Genomic DNA, 21,238 nt, shown 5'->3' with positions numbered 1-21,238 from the left:
CGACGTTTACTTGTAATTTCCTATTTTTACAATATGGCCCTGCTATAAAGAAACTTAAAGAAACTCAAAACTTTATTCCGAAAAGGCCTAACCGGAAGCTACCTTTCCCGTATGAGTGCGCTTGACACTCATACCAACGAAAGGGATCCTCCTGTGGTGTTTTGGTCCAGTCGAGCCCCCTCACCAAAATGACAGCGAGGAAGTCCGGGTCACGACTGGAGACCGAGATAGAGCGATGTCGTTCAGAGAGTCAGTGGGACAAGATACCCGAGTTGGTACGACAGCTCTCAGCCAAACTAATATCAAACGGTAAGAAATGTGCTGGTTTCCCGGTTCTTCGTTCATTCAGCCTGTAAGGCCTTCTCCCTGCTCCCAGTCCTCGGCACTTCCTGACAGCGGCATCCGCTGCTGGGAGCGTCCAGTCAGAGGCAGTTAGCTAGCAAAGGTCAAAGAGAAAGACGTCTTTTGGTATTTTTCATGGATTTTTACCATTTTGGGGCAGAGTGGTGCGCACACAGCGAAATACACTGATTTTAAGATAAGAGGAACTTTGTCACAGTTAGTAGCGGTGCTGTGACAGCCGTGCCCCCCTGGCTCCCTCTGCTCTCATCAAGCGCAGCTCCACTGAAAGATTTGTTGTCTCTGCTTGACTTGTACGATAAACAAACCACATTTTAAACTGGCAGGTTTCTGACTGTGCTTTGGCATCGCAGTGAGCTTCACTGAAGTTAGCTGTGTGGCTAAGATGCGTGAGTGCTACATGCTAGCAGTCAAACTCCTGGCTGATGCTGCCTGTCAGCTGCTCTGCTGGCAGTCCATCACACCAGAACATGAAAACTCCCTCACGAGATTTTATCTCACAAATGCAGCCTTTTACTAATTAGCTGTCAACTATGCAATTACTTACCAGCTATGTTGATAATCGATTACTTGGGTGTGAGTACTTTTTTTATGAGAAGAAGACTGAATATCTTTGGGTTGTGGGCAAAACAAGAGATTTGGGGACGTCCTCTCACGCTTTGGGAAACACTGATTGACATTTTTCACCATTTTCTGACATTTCATAGACCAAACTAATTGATGAATTGAGAAAATAATCGAGAAATTAATCAACGATCGTTGGTTACAAATGTAATAGAAATATTCCAGTTCCTCCTTGTAAATCAAATAACACATAAACATAAAACCTCTCTTACATATGTGGTGTAAACGCCATCATATCACACCTTTCCATGTTATGTAACATCTTCACGTCACAGTGAAATGTCACTCCTGGTTGCCCTGATCCAATAGATCTTCCAAACTGACAGATAACCATGTGCTGTCATGATGTACTTGCTCTCCTGCTGTATGTGTGGGAGCAGCTCTGCCACCACTGCAAACAACCAAGACTGACAGCACAGGTTGGTTAATTACCATAAAGACCTCTAGTGTGATCGACAGCTGCTTTCAGTCTCTGGAATCACACAGCAGAAATATTGATAGATCACTGTAGACTGTATGCCAATAAGAATATTCTGATGGCTTGTTTGATGTAGTTTAGAGCTTTTATCTTGGTGAGAAATGGTTCAATGTGTTATTCTTGCGTAGAGTAAGTGTGACTAAATGGAAAAATGTACACAGTGTTATGACAAATGCTGCCATTATGGGATGTCATTTGGCACATGAGAGCTGTGAGCTCTGGTCACTGACTTGGATCAGTAAAAGAATTAGTGCTCATTTCACCCTTTGACACGCACGCACACACACACACACACACACACACACACACACACACACGCACACACACACACACAGCTTAGAAGCCTGGTAAGGCTGTACATAATTCTGGCTGGTATGTATGTAAGCACTGCAGTGTTTCTCCATGTCGATTCAGCCACTGCAGCGGCAGTCGAGCTGACCACCAGGAAGTGGACGCATTCTCATGAGACTGACCTTAAAGTGTTGTGAAATAGTAATCTGATTTCTTTGTCTCTGTCAGTGAGTTTTAGTTTGACCTTTCAGCCTTAACACAGTGATCCTACACTGAATATTTCCCCTGTTTAGGTGGTGGACAGATGAGGGTTGTGGACCCATAGACTTATAGTCACAATGTCTCCAAACATCGGGGTTGTGTGTGTGTGTGTGTGTAGATGACCTAGGGGAGCTGTTGCTGGGGGAATGTAAGCTTCAGACGTACCTGAAGGAGAACCCCATCAAACAGGGAGCCAGTCCCAGAGGCCCACGACCTAAACTGGTGGAGGTCAGGAAGCACCTCACTGCTGCTCTGGACAGAGGAAACCTCAAGGTAACTGTGGATGGAGCGATGGCAGCTTACTTGTCTGTATTGTCACTCTTTTTTCTTTTTCAAATCAGTGTCTGTTTCTGTGATTCAGTGCCACACAATGTGCTTCCTTCAAGCTTTTCAAAATCGGTGCATCGAAATCGGAGACAATTTCTCCTTTCAAATAGTTAGACTTTTTAAATTCACATGTTCTGTCCTCCAGGCCGATTACATGCAGGAAGCCAGCCTGTTGATGGCCAAACTGTGCTATGTCGAGGGCGAATACAGAGATGCTTTAGGTAACCCACACAATCCTCTGGTTTAGCTCATTTACTCATATTTACTATTTGCTATAAGTGCTATTGATTGTATGTCTAAAACAACACTGTACCAACTGATCTATTCATTGATCTGTACCTGGTGTATTTCAGGTCACTACAGCAGGGTGAACCTGGATGACATGCAGCTCGTGGGAGCTCCTGTGTACAGGCTGTCCATGATAGCAGAGGCATACGCTACCAAAGGTATGAACACACACACACACACACACACACACACACACACACACACACACACATACATAGATACGCAGCCATTGGTCCATATCTCATATCCTCCTTAACCTCACTTCACCTGCCGTCAGTCCACAGTCTGCCCAAACATCTGCACTACTGCTTTGCTCCACATGGTGGCAGTACAGCACCGCTGCTGATCAACAGCTGTACCATGACTGAATGCACACAGTCACTCATCAGGCCTCTCTGGTGGCCCCTGAATAATAGATATTCAGTTGGCATTTTCCTCTTATTTAATTATGTGTAAAATCTGTTTAGCAGTCTGATCTGCTGGGTCATTATAGATAAGATATTAATGTGATGACTGTACATTAATATATGTTGAGACACAAAAAAGGTGTGAAAACCAGTCATCAGTACACCCCTGTGTTAAAAACTACTCCAGACAACTAAAAAATCTGAATTACAGACCGCGCTAATGGTTGAAAGGCTAAATAAATACTGGACGCTGCTACGTGCCTCCTGGCCTTCGTCACTGTTGATTTTCTGTCACCCTGAGCGCTCTCTCCCTCTCGCCCCTCAGGACTGTGTCTAGAGAAGGTCCCGGCCGCCTCTCCGTCTCTATCCAATAAGAACACCGGATCGCCGTCATCCAATAGGAGCACAACAGACCGGGAGCAGGAGATCATCACCTGCTATGAGAAGTCTGGAGACATCGCTCTGCTGTACCTGCAGGAGGCTGAGAAGGTTTGCGTTTGTGTCACAGTCGTTTCTTCATGTCATGTCACCCGTGTGGCGTCTGATGGTGTGAGATATGCACACTTGTCTGATGGCTGATCTGTTGCAGTGCTTTCTCATGTGGTGTCACGCAAGCGCTCACCAAATATCTTGTTGGCGCCCGGACTACCAAGTGCTCTGCCGTCCCTGTGGGTGTGATGACTAATCTGCTGACAGTGTGCAAGTTTGACTAATGCATTACAGCCCATGACTGCCAACTGGCAAACAAAGCTCTTCCTTTTTACAGGAAGGATACAAATCAAACAGTCCCAACATTAATGCTATGCTAAATTCATGTGAGATATGTTGTATAAACTCATGTCTGAGCACAACAGATGGCCTGGAAGTATAGTTTTCATATAAGATACATGGATGTGGTGTGAAATGATAATGGTGCTATGTGTACTTTTCAGTCTGTTGACTAATCGATGAATCTTTGTGTTTGTTTCAGCTCTATTAAGGTCGCCCAGTCCTTCATTTAAGTAAAAACTTGCTTTATAATGCAACACATCAACAGAAATTTATGCCACAAATTTAGGCAATATGTTAGTATTAGTGACTAAAAGTGTGTTTTTCATGCAGTCCCACGTCCGGATCGAATTTCGTGCTTACTTGTCATTTCTCATGCATAAATTTGTTAAATAGGCCACTTTGGAAATGAAATAGAATGAATTTGAATTCAGTGAAATCCTCCTGTCATGAAGCGATATCAGGCCCAGTGTTTCCCCTTACTGAGAATGTATTGGCTGATGACTTACAGCATAGCTTTGATAAACTGTCAATCAGAAATGAGTTATTAACATCAACATGTAGCTGGTTCACAGCCGACACACCACAGCTCATTATTTTTAGTTGTTTTCCTCGTGTTGGTGGCAGCTGTTGGTCAAACGCCCTGTGCTCTGCTGTCACAAACATGTCAGCTGCAGTGACACACACACAGATTTGTGACCATTCTGCTCAGTATTTGATCCGGAGGACATCATTCAGGTTACAGGGGTTTCATGCAGAACTCTGTTTTTGTTTCTTTCTCCCTGTGTGTCTGTTTCTGCAGGCGTTGTCAGCAGGGATCCAGAACCGCAGCCCAAAGCCTGGACCGACAGCCCAGGACCTGGAACTGGGCTACTTCCTGGAGACGGGCTTGCAGAGAGCCCACGTCATCCACTTCAAGAACGGGTGAGAGAGGGAAACAAGTAGAGGTGGACAGATAGAGACAGGAGGGAGATATGGGAGAGAAAGGCACCACAAAAGTTTAGATTTTGTATATTATATTTTGATGAAAAAAAGGTATTTCTACTTCTCTTAAACTTGTAGTTTAGAAAGGCCTTCAGTTGCCCAAACAAAACCAAGAACAACCCTTTGTGGGCACTTTCCGCCCACTTTGCAGTCATCGTGCTACAAAGCTGCTGACAGCTTGATAAAAGCAGAGAAGTGTGAACACAGTTCTGTTACATACACAGAGCTCTGGAAAGTAATTCCCACGGTGGTGGTGTTGTTGTTTTAAGAACAAAAGAGATAGTTTCAGGGCTGCCGCAGCTGCTACAGCCTCATGCTGGAAGAAATGCCTTTTGAGTGGACTGAATCTGTACAGGTTTCTGTCCTCGTAGCTTTTTTAGCTCAGTGCTTGCTCATTGCTTGTGCAGTGGATCCACTTCAGCCTCAGGAGAGGGAACTTAAAAATATGTACACACTGTCCCCTATTCATCCAGATGAAAGTCTGGTGTCTGGTATGAAGACTTGATCAGAGAAGTCATGAATTCAAGCTTACAGAATTTTAAAAATATAGCTTACTAACATCACCTTACAATATTTCTGACCATAACAACCTTAAAATATCTGCCCTCATTTGAAGCTGCCAGCATATAAAATTGCCCATGTGCAGCAATGTCTAAAAAATCTCAGCAAAGATCAAAGACATGAATGATAGTGCCGGGGATGCAGCTGACTTCGCTTTGCAGCTTCATCTTCAGACATCTGAAGGTTGAAACGTCTGCTCGTGACGCTGCGTCTGAGATATCCTGCATTCACACATACACACTACAGACTCTGATGAGTGTTCTTCTTCCTGTTTCCTCGCCACATTGCCATAGCAACCTGACACGAGGTGTGGGCCGGTTTCGGGAGATTCTTCGGGCTGTGGAGAACAGAACCACCCAGAGCCTGCGCATGGTGAGGGATGGGCTGGGAGGTTTTTTTAGTATTATTATTTTTTTCTTATTATTATTCATCTCCTTTGACTTACTTATAGGAAGAGTTTGACATTTTTAGCTTTCTTGCTAGATGTTTGATTAGGTTTCTGCTAATTTCTGCTCCTTAGGTCCTTTTTCAGCCAAGAGGTAGCCCGGCACATAACCCCCATGCTTTGGATTTTATATATATTATATTAATTAGTGAGCTTTACAGGTGGTGCCAGGAGGATTTCATGACCACTTGGCACAGCCAGGCTAACTGTTAGCACCTGTCCCCATCCTTTATCCTAAGCTAAGCTAAGCAGCTGCTGCTAACCAGCTTCATATTTACATTGGTATCAATTTTCTCATCTTATTCTGTAGGTATATTTCCCAGAAATGTCAAACTATTCCTTGAAAAATGTTGCTGCTTTCACACTAAGACCCAACTCGTTACACTCTGCTTCAATCTGTTTAATGTGGAAATGTCCAAGTTGTAGACAAAGGCTGTTCCTCAACCTTTCTGTCTCATCAGTGAGAATTTCTAAGCACAAAGCTGAACTGCAGATTTCGATTGATGTAGATACAGGTACACTACCAGCACAGGCAAGTAGACTTAATATTTGATTTGGTTTGTACACGATGGCAAAAGAATCCATATTACAGTCTGCACAGGGATGAAGTCATTAGGATGGATGTTTTCGAAGTATATTAGAAGCAAAGTAAGCCCCAAGTAAACAGATTGCTGCGGTGTTGGTACCAGAGTATCTTTGCCAAACGTGTGTGTGTGTGTGTGTGTGTGTGTGTGTGTGTGTGTGTGTGTGTGTGTGTGTGTGTGTGTGTGTGTGCGTGCACGTGTTTGCAGACCATAGCCAGACAGCTTGCAGAGATCTTGCTCAGAGGAATGTGCGAACAGAGTTACTGGTCTCCTCTAGAAGACCCGCCCACAGTGTCACCATTGGACGATCCCACACGGCAAGGACACACTCACAGCAAGAACTACAGCCTAAGCCGACGCCCACGAGTGTACTCGGGAGAGAAGTATGTGATACTGTGTGTTTGCTGATGCTAAAGTGGGAATACAGTGGAAACTGGCCAACATGGCTCTGAAAGTGGAACTGTTGTCAGTGTACTTTCGCTCTCTCCATCTTCTCCTTAACACTTTTTGTTCTCCATTTTTCCCCCTTCTCTCTTCTCTCATCCCTGTCCAACTGCATCTTTGTGCTTCTCTCGGTGCATTTCTCTCTCTCTCTCAGTCTGTTTTGCCCTCAGGAGAACACAGAAGAAGCTTTGCTGCTGCTGCTCATCAGTGAGTCCATGGTAGGCCACAAACACTCTCTGAAGAACATTTCACACCCCTCTCTAAAGCTGTGGATCCTCTCTCTCGCTCACTGTGCCACCTCTGCACCTCTGTCTGTGTGTTCCAGGCTAACCGTGACGCCGTGCTGAGCAGAATTCCTGAGCACAACAATGATCGTATCATCAGCCTGCAGTCCGCCTCTGTGGTGTACGACCTGCTGACTATAGCTCTGGGCAGGAGAGGGCAGTACGAGATGCTGTCGGAGGTGAGTAATCCCTCTGTGGGCTGCGTGGCCACAATCCTAGTGACTGTGAGAAGTGTTAAAGCCCACACCCAAAGTACACCCACGTAAAATATCACTTCAGTTCTTTTCCACTTCACGTGTGCAGCAGTCTAATTGGCTTTCCAATGGCTGTTTAATGAAGCTCACAGATAACACTGATGAACTGTGTCCTACCTCTGATGTCTCCAGTGTTTGGAGAGGGCCATGAAATTTGCCTTTGAGGAGTTCCATCTGTGGTACCAGCTCGCCCTGTCATTAATGGCAGCTGGCAAATCAGCTCGTGCCGTTAAGGTCCTAAAAGAGTGCATTCGTCTGAAGCCTGACGACCCCACCATCCCTCTACTGGCTGTCAAGCTGTGCATTGGACCTCTGCACTGGGTGAGGACCACCGCGTTGACGTCAACTAAAACCCAGCTGGTTGTCGAAGCATCTTGGAGACTTTTGATTTGTGTATGCAGAAAATCATCTAATTATGCCCCCAAACCTCTTCTTCTCTTGTCCATTTTCTCTCCTTACATGTCTGTGTGCTCCCACAATCCAGCTGGATGAGGGGGAGTGCTTTGCAACGATGGTGATTGACATGGGGGAGAAAGCGGCTGAGTTCAGAGCCAAAGGCTACTTGGCCATCGGGCTGGTCTACAGCCTCAAAGCCACCGATGGTAGGTCTCTGCGTGCATGGATGCTAATCGTGCTAAATCAGGACACAAGACAGAGCGCGCATCCATTTCTATGTGACATTTTCACACATACACACATCAAGACTTCAAATCTCCTCTGCATTAGATATTGCTGTGTGCCGCCGCTGACTGTTGCGCTTCTTGTGTTATTAATAACGTACCTGACTGCACTGTGCCCGTCTCTTTGTGTCCCTGACTGCGTGTCTCTGCGTCTCTGCAGCGTCATTGCGGAGCACACAGGAGGAGTACCAGAGGAAAGCTTTGGGAGCCTTCCAGAGGTTGGGACTGAGCCATGCTGCTCTCTCTTTTCTCTTTCACTCTCCCATTTCCCTCAGCATCACTGTGCCACAGCACGAACTGCTTAAAAGTCGAGCAAAATGTGGGAAAAATGTTTTGAATTAACTTCCAGCTATACAGTTTGCACCGTTTGTCGTCTGTGCACACAGTATGTGACACTGAAATAATCCCTCACACAGCCTCTTGTTTTATGTTTTCTCATTCTCATTATTAATCTGCTGTTATCAGTTTCTAATTGTCTCTAAATATTTAAAAATCCTCCGGTTTGATTTCTTACTTGTTCTATTACTCTGCTGTCTTTGCCTCTGCAGCGACCCAGTTTCCCCGCAGGGATCTTTAAAGTTTAATCTTATTTAACTTTTTATTCAGCATGTCTGAACACACAGGCCGAAAAATGAAAAACAATCTCTCCCTCTGTCTCTGTAGATCTCAGAGTCTGTCTCCCACTGACCATCTAGCAGCCTTCTACTTGGCACTGCAGCTTGCTGTGTCCAGACAGGTAACACAACGTTTGGTAATAACAGGATAAAATCACCACGCACACATAAAAGTCATGCAAGGTTGAGGCGTGGATGCGAGACGGTGAAAGTCAGGTAACAGGGACTTACACACCTGTCACTTCACATGGTGCTTTTTGTCCTGATTGTAGGGAAAACCTCTAGTTTATGTATCTAGCATATATGTGCGTGTGTGTGTGTGTAGATCCCCGAGGCGCTAGGCTATGTCCGACAGGCGTTGCAGCTTCAAGGGGATGACGTCCACTCCCTTCACCTGCTGGCCCTGCTGCTCTCTGCTCAGAAACACTACCACGACGCTCTCAACATCATAGAGATGGCTCTGTCCGAGTACCCCGAGAACTTCAAGTAAGACTCACGCACGCAAGCATTTTATTTAAAGCACACACACAAGTGTCCGGTTCACCTAGATAACAACACATTTGACCAAACGACTGATCAGAACCAACAACGTCCAGTATCAGACGTGATGAATGAGTGGCTTCAGTGCTTCCATTTAATGATCACTCCCTTCAACATTCAGAGCGCTGAGGCCTGATTTAACAGTCTGACAGCACTCCTCAGTCTGTTCAGAGGAGCCTGTGGGACTCTGAATCTTCTGTTTGATGGCAGAAGCTGATATCGCGCTCGTGTGCGCTGTGTGTTGCAGTCTGCTCTATACCAAGGTGAAGCTGGAGTCCATGTGCAGGGGACCGGAGGAAGCTCTGCTCACCTGCAAACACATGCTGCAGATCTGGAAGAGCTTTTACAACCTGACTAACCCCAGGTATACACACATACACACACACACACACACACACACACACACAGGTTTCATTCATTCAAACAAGTCATTAACTGGGGTTACACCAGTAAACTGTGTAACCCTGTTGTGTGTAAAACTACATCAGTAAAATCATTGTAGTGTACGTCATAATTGTATTAGCGTAATGTTGGTGTCGTCAGTTGATTCATTTAGCTACGCCACACTCAAACCTGGCAGTTACTGGCTGTAAATGTGGAGTAACATCAGATTCAGTCTGTGTGGCGCAGCCTGTTTTAATTTAACAATGTATAAGTCTCCACTCAGCAAACACTCTTGTTAGAATGAGGCTACGTTTACTTAGCCTGCAGAAGCGCTGTAGCTCAGCTTCGTTTTGCCTGTGTGTGCGTGTGCGCGCACGCGTTTTTCCGAGCTCGTGAGTAAACGCGTGTGTTTGTGGCAGTGATTCCGGGCGTGGCAGCAGCCTGTTGGACCGAGCCATAGCAGACAGACGACAGCTCAACGCCATGACGCTGCCTGACTTCAGTGACCCTGAGACCGGTATGCACGCACTCACACACACACACACACACACACAGGCTTTTTTGCTCTTACCCAGGAACCCCAGGAGCTCCCCAGTGAAACTAAGACTCACAGAAATGATTCATCCCTTTTTATCTAATAGTGACCTTATTGTCTTTTTCTGGGAAAAAAATGGCTATTGTCAATGATGAACTCATTATGACAAGGACGTCATGTGGCTTCCTCTCTCTTGTTTTTATATAGATAAATATCTATAGATACTGAAGGAAAATGTAGACACCCCCCCCGTTTTGTTTTGTTGATTTTCTATTATCTATTGAGTTCCTCTTCATTTGTTCTGTTTGAGAAGTTGCTGCTGTGTCTGTGTTATTATGACATTAGATGTCATAGAAATGATAAACTTTCCAATAAGGAAGAACGTTAGAAATCTTGTTTCCAGTCTGGAAGACGTGGATGCAGATTTAGAGTCAGTGACTGATGTTTCTTTCCTTTCTTTATTCCTCGATTGATTTCACTCATTTCTGTTTTGTTTCCTTTGTTCTAGTCTCAGGTTCTTCCTCCTCTCACTCTGGTTCTGAACTGGTCTTCCCCAACTCCCCATCCACCATCTCCACCCTGTCCTCCCCACTTTCCTCCCTACTGTCCTCCCCCTTGTCCTCCCCACTGTCATCCCCACTGTCCTCCACTTCTTCCCCTGTCTTCATCCTCCAGCCTCCTCCTCTCCCTCCACCCAAAAATCCATCCTTCCTCCCCTCTCCTCCTCCTCCTCCCGCTCCTCCTCCTGCGCCCACCAAGCCCAGGACTCACTCCTTTTGCAACCATGTCACTCTCCGCCGGCTGTCCTCCAATTGTAATCCACCTTCCCGTCCTCGTCGGCCTGTAGCATGTTGTGGAGTGACCTACAGTAAAAGAGAGTTTTTGGGAGATTGGCTTATTGATTATGTTGTGTGTTTAGTAATGAGACGATTCCCAAGTTGTTTCTTTGCTCCAGTGCTCAGTGTTCAACAGCACGGGCGTCAATATTAGTCCACTATCAATAGCCCAAGTAGAAGACTGCAGTTAGTCAGTTCCTGGTCAAAATTCAGGAAGAGGAAAATGAGCTCACTGATGTAACTGATGTAGGCTGTTGTATTGTTAAACTCCTACTACACCAGGAAAGGCTCATCTGCTGGGCACCTCATGTGGCTGTGCTGCATTTGAGTTCCCAAACCAAGTCCTGTAACCGCAGCACAGACCTCCAGGCAGAGTCAGAGCACTGGTTCACAGTTTATCGTTTTAGGATTACTTATTTAAGAATAAGTAAGTAAGTAAAGTAAAGTAAGTGTATTTAAATGTGTACGCCTCTTATACCTCATGGCATACCCAGCATTATCTTAGTGAGAGGGTTTTTGTTCCTTCTTAGCAGTGAATTTACAATATTTCTCTCATGTGATATCATCAGTATAATATTATATTGTCAGTCCAGAGTCTCTCCAGATAACAGGGCAGAGATTTGTCTTCCAGTCAGAGGCGCTGCTGCAGTCTGCAGCTGCCAGAGCTGAACAGAGGAGGCAGAATATTGATGAAACACTCACATCAGGATCACCACACCCAGCCCGGTGTGACTGGCCTCTGCTGCTGGTTTACAGCAGAGAAACAAGAGGCCAGTAATCCGCACGGTAAAGTGTCGCCAGTGATGTCACAAGTCTTTTTTACTTGCTTACCTAAGAGGCCTGGTTGGCTCCAGGTCAGAATTTGATAGTTAGGGACTGTAGACCACTGTGTGCAGCAGCACATGCAGTCCATACAGCAGCAGGCCGGTTCATGTGGCATTGCCCGACAGACCCAGCCATATATGATACAGCATTAAAGCTGCCTGCCTTCATATTACAGCCACAATGCCACAGGACATTGCTGCAGTGTTAGCCTGGAGCGCTGGAGTCAACAGTCTGTGAGTGACATGCAGACCATTTTGGGAATTTTCTCATCACTGACTCAACTAGCGAGACCACCAATAAGCTAATGACCCAACAACTTGCCGTGCTGCTTCTGTGGCCGATCCCTGAGATCGTTGACAAGGTGAATCTCGAATTTGGTCATTCAAAACTCACAAGCATGGACAAGGAGTTAAAAACTAAGCCGACTAACCCTTCAGGAGGAACGGGTGTGTTTCATAGTCGCTGACAGATCCCAGAGCTGCTGTTAATCTGTGCATGTTGACATGTAAAACGGACACTTTGGGTGTGGACCTGCTGCAGCTGCTTTGCGTTTTTGCGACCTGCTCCAGGTCTCAGGTGAACTTACTCAGTCGACACACACGTTTAGAGTCCACACACTCGCAGTGGATGCAGCTAGGCGTTAGAGATCGGCTGGTTTCTTTCTTGATGTGACAGAAACTTGCTTTCCCATATCACAGCCTTACCGTCTCCTCACATTCGTCCCTGGCCATTTGTCTCTTGTTTTTGTTCCTGTTTTGCATCCTCCTCCTTCCTCTCGCTCTGTTTCTGTGAAGATTTTTCACTTGAGCCAACATGAATTTGTCTCCTTTCCCAGTTCCAGCCTTATGTTGTCCTTCCTTGTTGCCATCTCTTCTACTAATGATGTTTGTACTGGAAGATAATGGTTGGATAAATTATTTAGCTGCATTAAAAAAAACACAATTCTTTTTTTTCTACAGAACAGATTTTTCTCAGCCAGCCTGAGAGCAGTGACATTATTTACAACTGTGACAATAAGTCCATCACTCTAAATTCAACTCGATTCTTTTGCTGCTGTGTTTGTGTGCTGCTTTGATGAGTGAGCACTGTGCAGAAATGCTAAATAGACGTAATGTTGCTTTGCACTGTGCCTCATTTTGAGAATTTTGGACCTAAGAAAATTCACTCCCTGCAAAGTTCTCAGGAGTCACAAAGCGGAGAAAGATGAGCCTCGTTGGTGCTTTTAGTTAATTGAACTTTATGGCTGTTACTACTGCAAATTACAGCGTAGAGAAGGCACGAACGGGAGCAGCGCGCCTCGTGCGAGGTGGTCTGAAAGGCTGCTGAGAAGAATGAAAACCTCACTGCGCTCCACACACTTCCTTTTGGGATCAGCGTTCTTTTTCTGTCGTGATTATTTGGATATTTCTTCTCTGTCTCTTCCTCGCTTTCAATCATTAACAGTCAACTTTTCTGTTTTTTTCCCCCATCCCTCCGTTTTTCAAGGCGGCCTTCAGGACGCTAACACTCTTGGTTTTTCCTCCATGTTTTCTGTTTGTAAGTAGCCATCTAACCTCCATCTGACCTTCCTTTTATTCATCCATTGTTCTGTCCATCCTTCGGTCCCGGTCGACCTTCCTGTTCCCCGACGAGGTTCCGATATATGTACGATATGTGTATGAAGCAAATACGTACATATATCCTCTGCTTCAACGTGATGTCTGCAGCCAGTTACCAGGAGAATTGCACTTCATTTTTAACCTGTTGGTGATACAATATGAAACACAGCACAATACAATTAAAGGAATACAATGACGTGAAGGAACATCTCTGTAAAAACAGTGCTGTTAGTCAGAATAAAGCCTTGTGTGAGTCTGTAGGAAACACTTTGCATCTTGATGGAAATCTTTGAAACAACTTACACAATACCCTGCATAAAGAGGCTTTTCTGGCACATTGAGTTGTAAAAGGCAGATGAATGAACCATTTCCGACATGTTTATCCTTTTCATTTAAGCAAAAGAGAGAGGGAGCTAATGATACAGAGCGACGCCAGAGAGGACAGGAGGAAGGAGCAGCTTCCTGCTTGCAGAGCTAATCATCTGTGAAATACGGCTGCGATATTGACAAATACTAATATTAACAGTACGGCTGGCATGAGACAGTCATTTTTGCCAAAGCATCGTCATCATTTCGCCGTAATGGGAAGCTGCTGTGGAAAGGTTTTATGAAGGAATAAATAAGACGTGGTCCAGAGGAAGAACTGGTGATGAGATTGAGAATCTATAAAAATATGCTTCCACCTCTGTGCATCTATTATCGCACTGTGCATCCTCTGTGGATGTAAAATGAGCCGCTCGTCATCTTGCTTTCGTTAAACCGTGCTTTGCGCTGGAAGTACAGAGGGGAGACGCACACTCGCCGGCCTCCGCTGCGGTCATCAGAGGTATCTTTCCCTGGAAGTCAGTGTATTCCTTTAATTCAGTGAGCAGCTTTAGTGCATGTGTTGCTGTGTGAACTGTGCACATTTTTAGGCACAAGCCCCTGCAGGAAGCTTCCACAGTAACCTGTTAGTAAAGAAGATTTTCCTCATGGCTCAAGCCTTTTATTTTTATTTTGTACAAATATCCAGTTGATAGACTGAATTGATTATTAAGGGCACAAAATGGTTTAAGTGAAAGCAATCCATATGAAAGTCTACAGACTGTCAGTGACTGACTGTCAAGGCCCTGTGCCTCACTGTCTGTGTGAAATGTAGGCATCACAGTAGGTTGGAAAGACCAGTGTATTCAGGAAGGGGAAATGGGAGCTATATGGATAGAATGATAGATAGAAAGCCAGAATAATGGGAGACCAGTATAAGGAGATGAGAGATCTTTCACTGAAGTTAAGCTTTTACTCCAGTGAGCTGCGACCATCACTCACTTTTTAAAATTTCATCCATGTTTAGAGTACAAAAGGCACATATTTATATGATTGAATCCCTTTAGGCCGCAATTGCTCTGACAATTCAATAAAAGAAAAAAAGCCCAATGTGGGCATCTTTACATCAGCCTTTATTTTGAAAATCTAAATCGCACACATAGAGCAGATCGTACTGGATTAGGTCAGCGTTGGTGGGTCAGTGTGTATCAGCTGAACCATTACATCTGGACATTTTCGTCCAAAGCATTGGGATCAGCTGTAACTGATGTTCAAAAGATCAGACAAGCAGAATAAAACACAAAGGACATGCGTGACACACACACCAGACCAGAGGAGACGATGGAGGATGAGTTGCATTTCACACGAGTGTTTTATGGAAGGATGTGATAACAGGTGGAAAACATGTGAGTGGAGAACGCAGACATCAGGTTACGTTTTGCTTTCACAGAGCTGCAGTGCGCACCTGCAGTCCCACGTGGTGGCCATTTTGCGTCCCTGTAATAATCTGCTGTCATTTAAACGTGGAGACAAAATCAGAGACGCACTTCTTTTCAAATACTAATCAGCAGAGTGCAGATTGGTGCAGTGTTCATGCATGGTGGCTCAGAAACTAATTCATTTTGACCTGGTTAATCCAGGGTCATAACACTGTGTGTTGCGGCGTGTCTAATGGTGTGGACTGATTAAAGGCTTTAGTGCAGGAACAGGAAACTGTGTGTCACTGTAGGCCCACAATCCAGAGCTTTTTACTGCAACCAAACAACTCCAGATTTCATTCCCCCTCTTGTTCTCGCTGAAGTCGTGGGAATCAGTGAAGCCTGCTGTTGTGTTTGGTTGAGTTAAAATCCTGCATTGTGGCACATGGCTGCCTAACGCTGCTGTAGTGCTAAGCCGGTGGCTGGAGGAGACAGGTCTGACCGTTACACTCTCTCCCTCCAGGTTCGGTTCACGCGACGTCTATAGCAGCCAGTCGCGTAGAGCAGGCTCTGTCTGAGGTGGCCTCCTCCCTGCAGAGCAGCGCCCCCAAACAGGGACCCCTGCACCCCTGGATGACCCTGGCTCAGATCTGGCTGCATGCAGGTATGCACTCATTAGATGATTAAAATGAACATATACAAAATACTTTCCCATGGTGCCTCTGGCCGTGTGTGTGGACACATCAGTCAACAGACTTGTAAACACTCTGCAGGTCCTCTAAAGACCATTAGCTGGTAGGAAGTTACTGTAGTTCATATGTGATGTTAGCAAGTCGTACACTCAGCAGATATTAGAATGACGTGACCGTTCCATCACAATGACAAATCTGTATTTTCATTTTTTATGAAACACAGGATATTTTTACCTCTTCAGGCCTCAAAAATCCTTCACAGTAAGACAAATTCAAACAGGAAAAATCACTGCTGATGCCTCATGTCGTCTAATGGGCACAAGCAGATATAGCTTTGTTTAGATAAGATAAGATAAGATAAGATAAGATAAGATAAGATAAGATAAGATAAGATAAGATAAGATAAGATAAGATATAACATTGTTACAGACAGCTATAATAGCAAGAATAAAGGAGGAGATGTTGAAAAAGAACAAATAAACAGAGAATACAACATAGAGTCAATTGTATATAAATGTACATTATATACAGTAAGTATATAGAAATAAGTTGCCTTCAGAAGGATGGCTCAGCTTCTTAATGGAAATTTTCTGAATTGCACATGTTAACATATGAAAAGTTTTGTACTATTACACAGTAGAAAGTATGTAACAGAGTAGAAATAATATGCAAGCACTGTTAAAAAAAAGAAATACTGCACAGGATGTTTGCAGGGATGTAATGGATATTAATGTTCAACATAAATAATGCAGCAAAGCAAAACAGTGGGTTTGTGTTATTGTGATGCGTCAGGAAGGGGTCACAGGGTAAAATGGCTGGGGGCCACTGGTTTAGCACAGATGCTGTTTCAAAGGGAATCTAACAAGACTTTTTCTCCAGTTCTGGAAGCAGTTCAGGTGATTTCTATCACCTACTGTAGCTCTGCCCAGAGAGTTAAAGTTAGTTATGTTTCCAGTGTATTCAAAAGGAGCACAGTGTTTTTTCACTCTGAGAGCGTACGTACACCCTTGCATTACACAATAATATGAAACATTCAGTTGGTAGTACTGTGTCCTCGCAGAGGTCACACAGTTTACAGGCAGAATGTCACAGTGTGAGTCAGGATCCGTCACTCAATTATCAACATTTATCCACCATCCAGTGCTGAAATGCGTCATCCCCTTCAGCTTTACCTTTTCCCCCATTAGCACGCGCTCCTAACACACACTCCAGCAAACAAGCAGACTGGAAGTTGCAGCGAGTGTACTGGCATTAGCTCATGGGGCCGCACGTAACAGCAGTTTGATGATCTCTGCAATCACAGCAGATTAGATTTGCTGTGGAGAGCGCTGGAGCCCTGATCCTCGTTTCTGCATCTCCAGCAGACGCAACTTGTAGACACAATCATAAGCAGACTGGAGAGCGTACGTAAACAAATGCAGGCAGCACGCACGCACACACCCATGAGCAGAGCTTATTTGTGCTCCTGTTTATCTCTCCAGCTGCTTCCTGTCAGAGGTGGTCATTTCCAGCTTGGCGACACAGCTAATATAATCATCCAATCACAGGACAGACAGGCAGACCGCTCAAGCTCATTTCCTCCGTCTGCCTCGCTCCTCGTTTGTATCTTTCTGTCCTCGTCGCAGCGATACACGGAATGCATTAGGTGACCTTGATAGCTGAAAATGTTTTTCTCACTGATGCAGTTTGAGGGAGAAAAATGGCCTTTTCTGCTTTTTCCTTTTTACATTTTGAAATGTTTCTGACTAAATTGATTAAGCTTCCTGTTTGTGGCTCTTAAAATGTTTCACTTTAAAACGAGGGCTGCAGATGTCTAGACCTCTGTTAATTAATTGAGATGGAGGCTGACGCTTATATTGGCAGTCGTCCCCGTTGTTTACAGTAATAACACCAAGCTGGCAGTCGATTGGACAAAGATGCTGACCACATTCTAATAAATCAAAAGGAAACCTACTGCACGCACAGTCAAACACTCATCCTGTCTGTCTGTCTGTCTGTCTGTCTGTCCCTGTCAGCTGAGGTCTACACCGGGATGTCCAAGCCTGCTGAGGCCTCAGCCTGCACACAGGAAGCCGCCAACCTCTTCCCCACATCCCATAATGTGCTGTACATGAGGGGGCAGATTGCTGAGCTGAGGGGCAACATGGACGAGGCCAAACGCTGGTATGAAGAGGCCCTGTCCATCAACCCGACGCATGTCAAGACCATGCAGAGACTGGTAATACAGAAGACACACACGCATGCACACTCTCAGACTCGGGTGTTCTCCTTCTGCTCTGTCCTTGTGTTTGGTCTCTTGAGGACATAACAAATCTTGTCCTCTGCAGTGTCCGTACAGCCTGAGGGTTTGTGCATTGGATGTAATTAGCTGTGGTCCTCTGGGACAGCCTCATTAGACGCAGAGAGGGAACAGTGTCTCGCTCCTTTGGTCTCTGTATGTTTTGGGCCATCCCAAACCCGTTAGTGTGGACCATAAAGTGGACCACGAACGTCTCTGAGAGCCAGTTTGCATCAGTGCAAAGTACAAAAAGTCCCCCAAAAAAGTGAATCATCACCACCAGAACACATTCATTGTGACACAGTGACTGACTATAAGCCCAATAATGTTCTTCCTCTCTGTCTTCATCTTCCTCTGCCACCATTTTTCCTTTGTATCCTCCACAGGGTCTGATTCTGCACCAGCTGCAGCGCTACAGTCTGTCTGAAAAGGTCCTGAGGGATGCTGTGCAGGTCAACAGGTAGGTGTGTGTGTGTGTGTGTGTGTGTGTCTTTGCCAGTGTGGTGGACTTGATGTACTTGTTGTATTTTAGAGCACTCACTACAATATGTTTTTCTCTCTCCTCTCCTGTCGCCTCCTCTTACCTATTTCCTTCTCTCCTTGCCCCTTCCTTTCGGTCCTATTTCCTCATCTCCTGTTTCCTGCTCTCTTCTCCTCCACTTTCCTCCCCTCCTCTCTTCTCTTGATTCTCTCCTTCCTCTTTTCCTTTTCTCTCCTTGCTTCCCTTTTCTTTCTCATCACCTTCCTTTTCCCCTCATTTTCATCCACCTCTCCTGTTTCCTCCTCTCTTATCCCCCTCTTCTGTCTCCTCATTTTCTCCTCCTCTCTTCTTTCTCCCCATCTCCTCTCCTCTCCTCTCCTCTCCTCTCCTCTCCTCTCCTCTCCTCTCCTCTCCTCTCCTCTCCTCAGTACGGCTCATGATGTGTGGAATAGCCTGGGTGAGGTCTTGCAGGCTCAGGGAAACGCTGCCGCTGCCACCGAGTGTTTCCTCACCGCCTTGGAGCTGGAGGCCAGCAGCCCCATTCTGCCCTTCACCATCATACCCAGAGCGCTATGAAAGACCCCCCCTCACAGTTATAGCCCCAGTACTGTAGCACAGTGGCACAAATGATGGACCTGCAAGCTGCACACACCCCATACACACATAGCATGCCTGCATGCCACTTTCACAAGGTTTTACTGCCATATCCTCAGATACAAATAGTACACATGCACATACATACACGCTTCCCCCTGCTCACCCGACCTTCCCACAATGCCTTGCTGTGGCTGTGACCCTGACTGTGTGTGTGAGGGCATGTGCCAGTGTGTGTCGATCTGCACTTTTCACGTGCCTGTCTGTGTCTGTGCATGTGCACCTCACGTCTGTGTATGTGTGCCAACATGTCGGCTGTGCGTATTCGTGTCCGGTTGTGTGTGATTTGTAGTATGCTGTGTGCGTTTGTTGTTTTGTCCTGTTCAAAGATGTAAATAAGACTCAGTTGGAGTTCCTACTCTGTCGTTGCTAGCATTCAGAAGCCTAAGAGTTTACATTTTGTTTACGTTTTACGTCCAAAAAAATCCCACACAGAGTTTATATTTCCTTTCACACACTGAGGGTAAATGCGGCAAATTTGACAAAAGTCAAAAATCTTTTCTGGGCAGGTAAATGGTTTTATTAATGTCTCCTTTATAAGCCAAATGTTCTGTAATCTTAAGCACTCAAACACATACATACACACACACGCACACACGTTCACTTGCTGTATGGCTGGCTCAGGATGGTCAGATCTTTAAGAAGCATTGACAGGCATGATCAATAGATCACTGAGAAATCTATCAGTAAAGTCTAAATGCCAAAACACAGGCTGCGTTTACACACACAGGACATCAGATTTGAAAGTGCTGATGTCCGAGGGATGACTGCCACTTCTTTTTTTTTTCTACATTTTTACATGAAAGCGCATTTTATCTCATGTGTGCAGCCTTTATGTGCTCCTCAGTTGAACAATGTTTCAGTGACTTTCTATGATTGTACAAATGTATGTGCGTTGATATTCATTTTTGCCAAGGAAAGCCTGGAAGTTAAATGAATAGTTTAACATTTTGGGGAATCCACCTCTTTGCTCTCTTGCTGAGAGTTGTGTGAGATGATTGGTTCCACGGATGTCTGTACGGGAAAGATGAAGCTACTTCCTGCAGCCTGTTGGCTTAGCTTGGCAGAAGACAGGAAACGTTGGGAAACAGCTGTGTGAAGGTAGCAAAATCCACATGTTGGACCTCTGTGCAGGTTAAACAAATATAATATAAATGTACAAACAGAATATAGAATATAACTTGTTTCCCTGTTTCCGGTCATTCTGCTAAGCTAAGCTAACCAGCTGTTAACTCAAGCTTCATACTTGCTGTACAGTTCTGAGCGTGTTGTCAGTCCTCTCATCTAGAATGTCCCAAAATGTCAAACTCCTGCTGTCCCATTTCCATATTTATATATATATATATATATTTCTTTTTTTTTTTTTCTTTTTTTTGAGGAGGTACAGTCATAATTGCTGAACACACAAGAGTGCTACCTACAAAAGCCGAAGCAAACGGGTGCGAAGCTGGAGTTCCTACGTGACATTTAGATTTGAACACGTTGAAGGGGAGGAATCTGTTGCACACACTGTCTCAAAAATCTGATATTCTGCTGTGTGTAAATGCAACCAGCGAGTGTGTCGTCTCTGTGTCCCGTCACAGTCCTGTCAAATACAACTAGATGAATATAGTTATTTTTTTCATTTGATTTTTTGATTCTAAACACAAAGGATTATTGTTGTATATTTGATCGTTCCGAGTGTATTATTATTGTTCTTATTTTAGAAAGTAAATTATAATTCTATTTTCTGGAGAGAGTTACTGAGAGGCTGCTGGAGGAAGAAGAGGATGAGCTCATTCAGTCAGTGAGTCATTGAGTCCTTTGTGCTGTAAGTGAATGACTGAAATTTAGGATGATTATAATGACAAAAGCTAATTAAAGCAGTTAAAAACAGGTTGGACCTCTCGTCTGTTTATTGTGTTCAATACAGTGTGTGTTCATGCTCTTCCTTCATGTTCTCATATTAACCTTCAGGCTCCATATTTCAGTCAGCAGAAACGTGTGTGTCTGTGTGTGGCTCTCCCTCTGGCTGTGACCTCTGGGCCAGCAGTGTGTTTT

General features: G+C 44.9%; 1 protein-coding gene across 1 annotated transcript; it reads left to right on the top strand.

Moving 5' to 3' along the window:
* Positions 1-146: 146 nt before the first annotated feature.
* On the top strand, positions 147-19,685 carry ttc7b (tetratricopeptide repeat domain 7B). The gene is made up of 21 exons (XM_070979240.1): positions 147-309; positions 2,133-2,287; positions 2,487-2,562; positions 2,695-2,787; positions 3,362-3,525; positions 4,607-4,728; positions 5,643-5,721; positions 6,586-6,761; positions 6,977-7,040; positions 7,148-7,285; positions 7,493-7,681; positions 7,845-7,962; positions 8,201-8,258; positions 8,704-8,776; positions 8,980-9,140; positions 9,442-9,558; positions 9,998-10,095; positions 15,617-15,757; positions 17,801-18,003; positions 18,450-18,523; positions 18,973-19,685. Exons 1-21 carry the CDS (start codon positions 189-191, stop codon positions 19,118-19,120), a joined length of 2,568 nt encoding a protein of 855 aa, XP_070835341.1. The 5' UTR covers positions 147-188; the 3' UTR covers positions 19,121-19,685.
* Positions 19,686-21,238: the final 1,553 nt, after the last annotated feature.

This window comes from Chaetodon trifascialis, chromosome 14 (assembly GCF_039877785.1).
Source record: "Chaetodon trifascialis isolate fChaTrf1 chromosome 14, fChaTrf1.hap1, whole genome shotgun sequence".
Taxonomy (NCBI): Eukaryota; Metazoa; Chordata; class Actinopteri; order Chaetodontiformes; family Chaetodontidae; genus Chaetodon; species Chaetodon trifascialis.
This window is presented reverse-complemented; position numbering and strand designations above follow the sequence as displayed.

Bases quoted from the DNA above. Each gene is read 5' to 3' on its own strand.
- ttc7b (XM_070979240.1), top strand. From the start codon at position 189: ATGACAGCGAGGAAGTCCGGGTCACGACTGGAGACCGAGATAGAGCGA. The intron at 7,041-7,147 runs GTAGGCCACAAA...TGTGTGTTCCAG, and splicing joins TGCTCATCAGTGAGTCCATG to GCTAACCGTGACGCCGTGCT. The intron at 18,004-18,449 runs GTAATACAGAAG...TATCCTCCACAG, and splicing joins TCAAGACCATGCAGAGACTG to GGTCTGATTCTGCACCAGCT.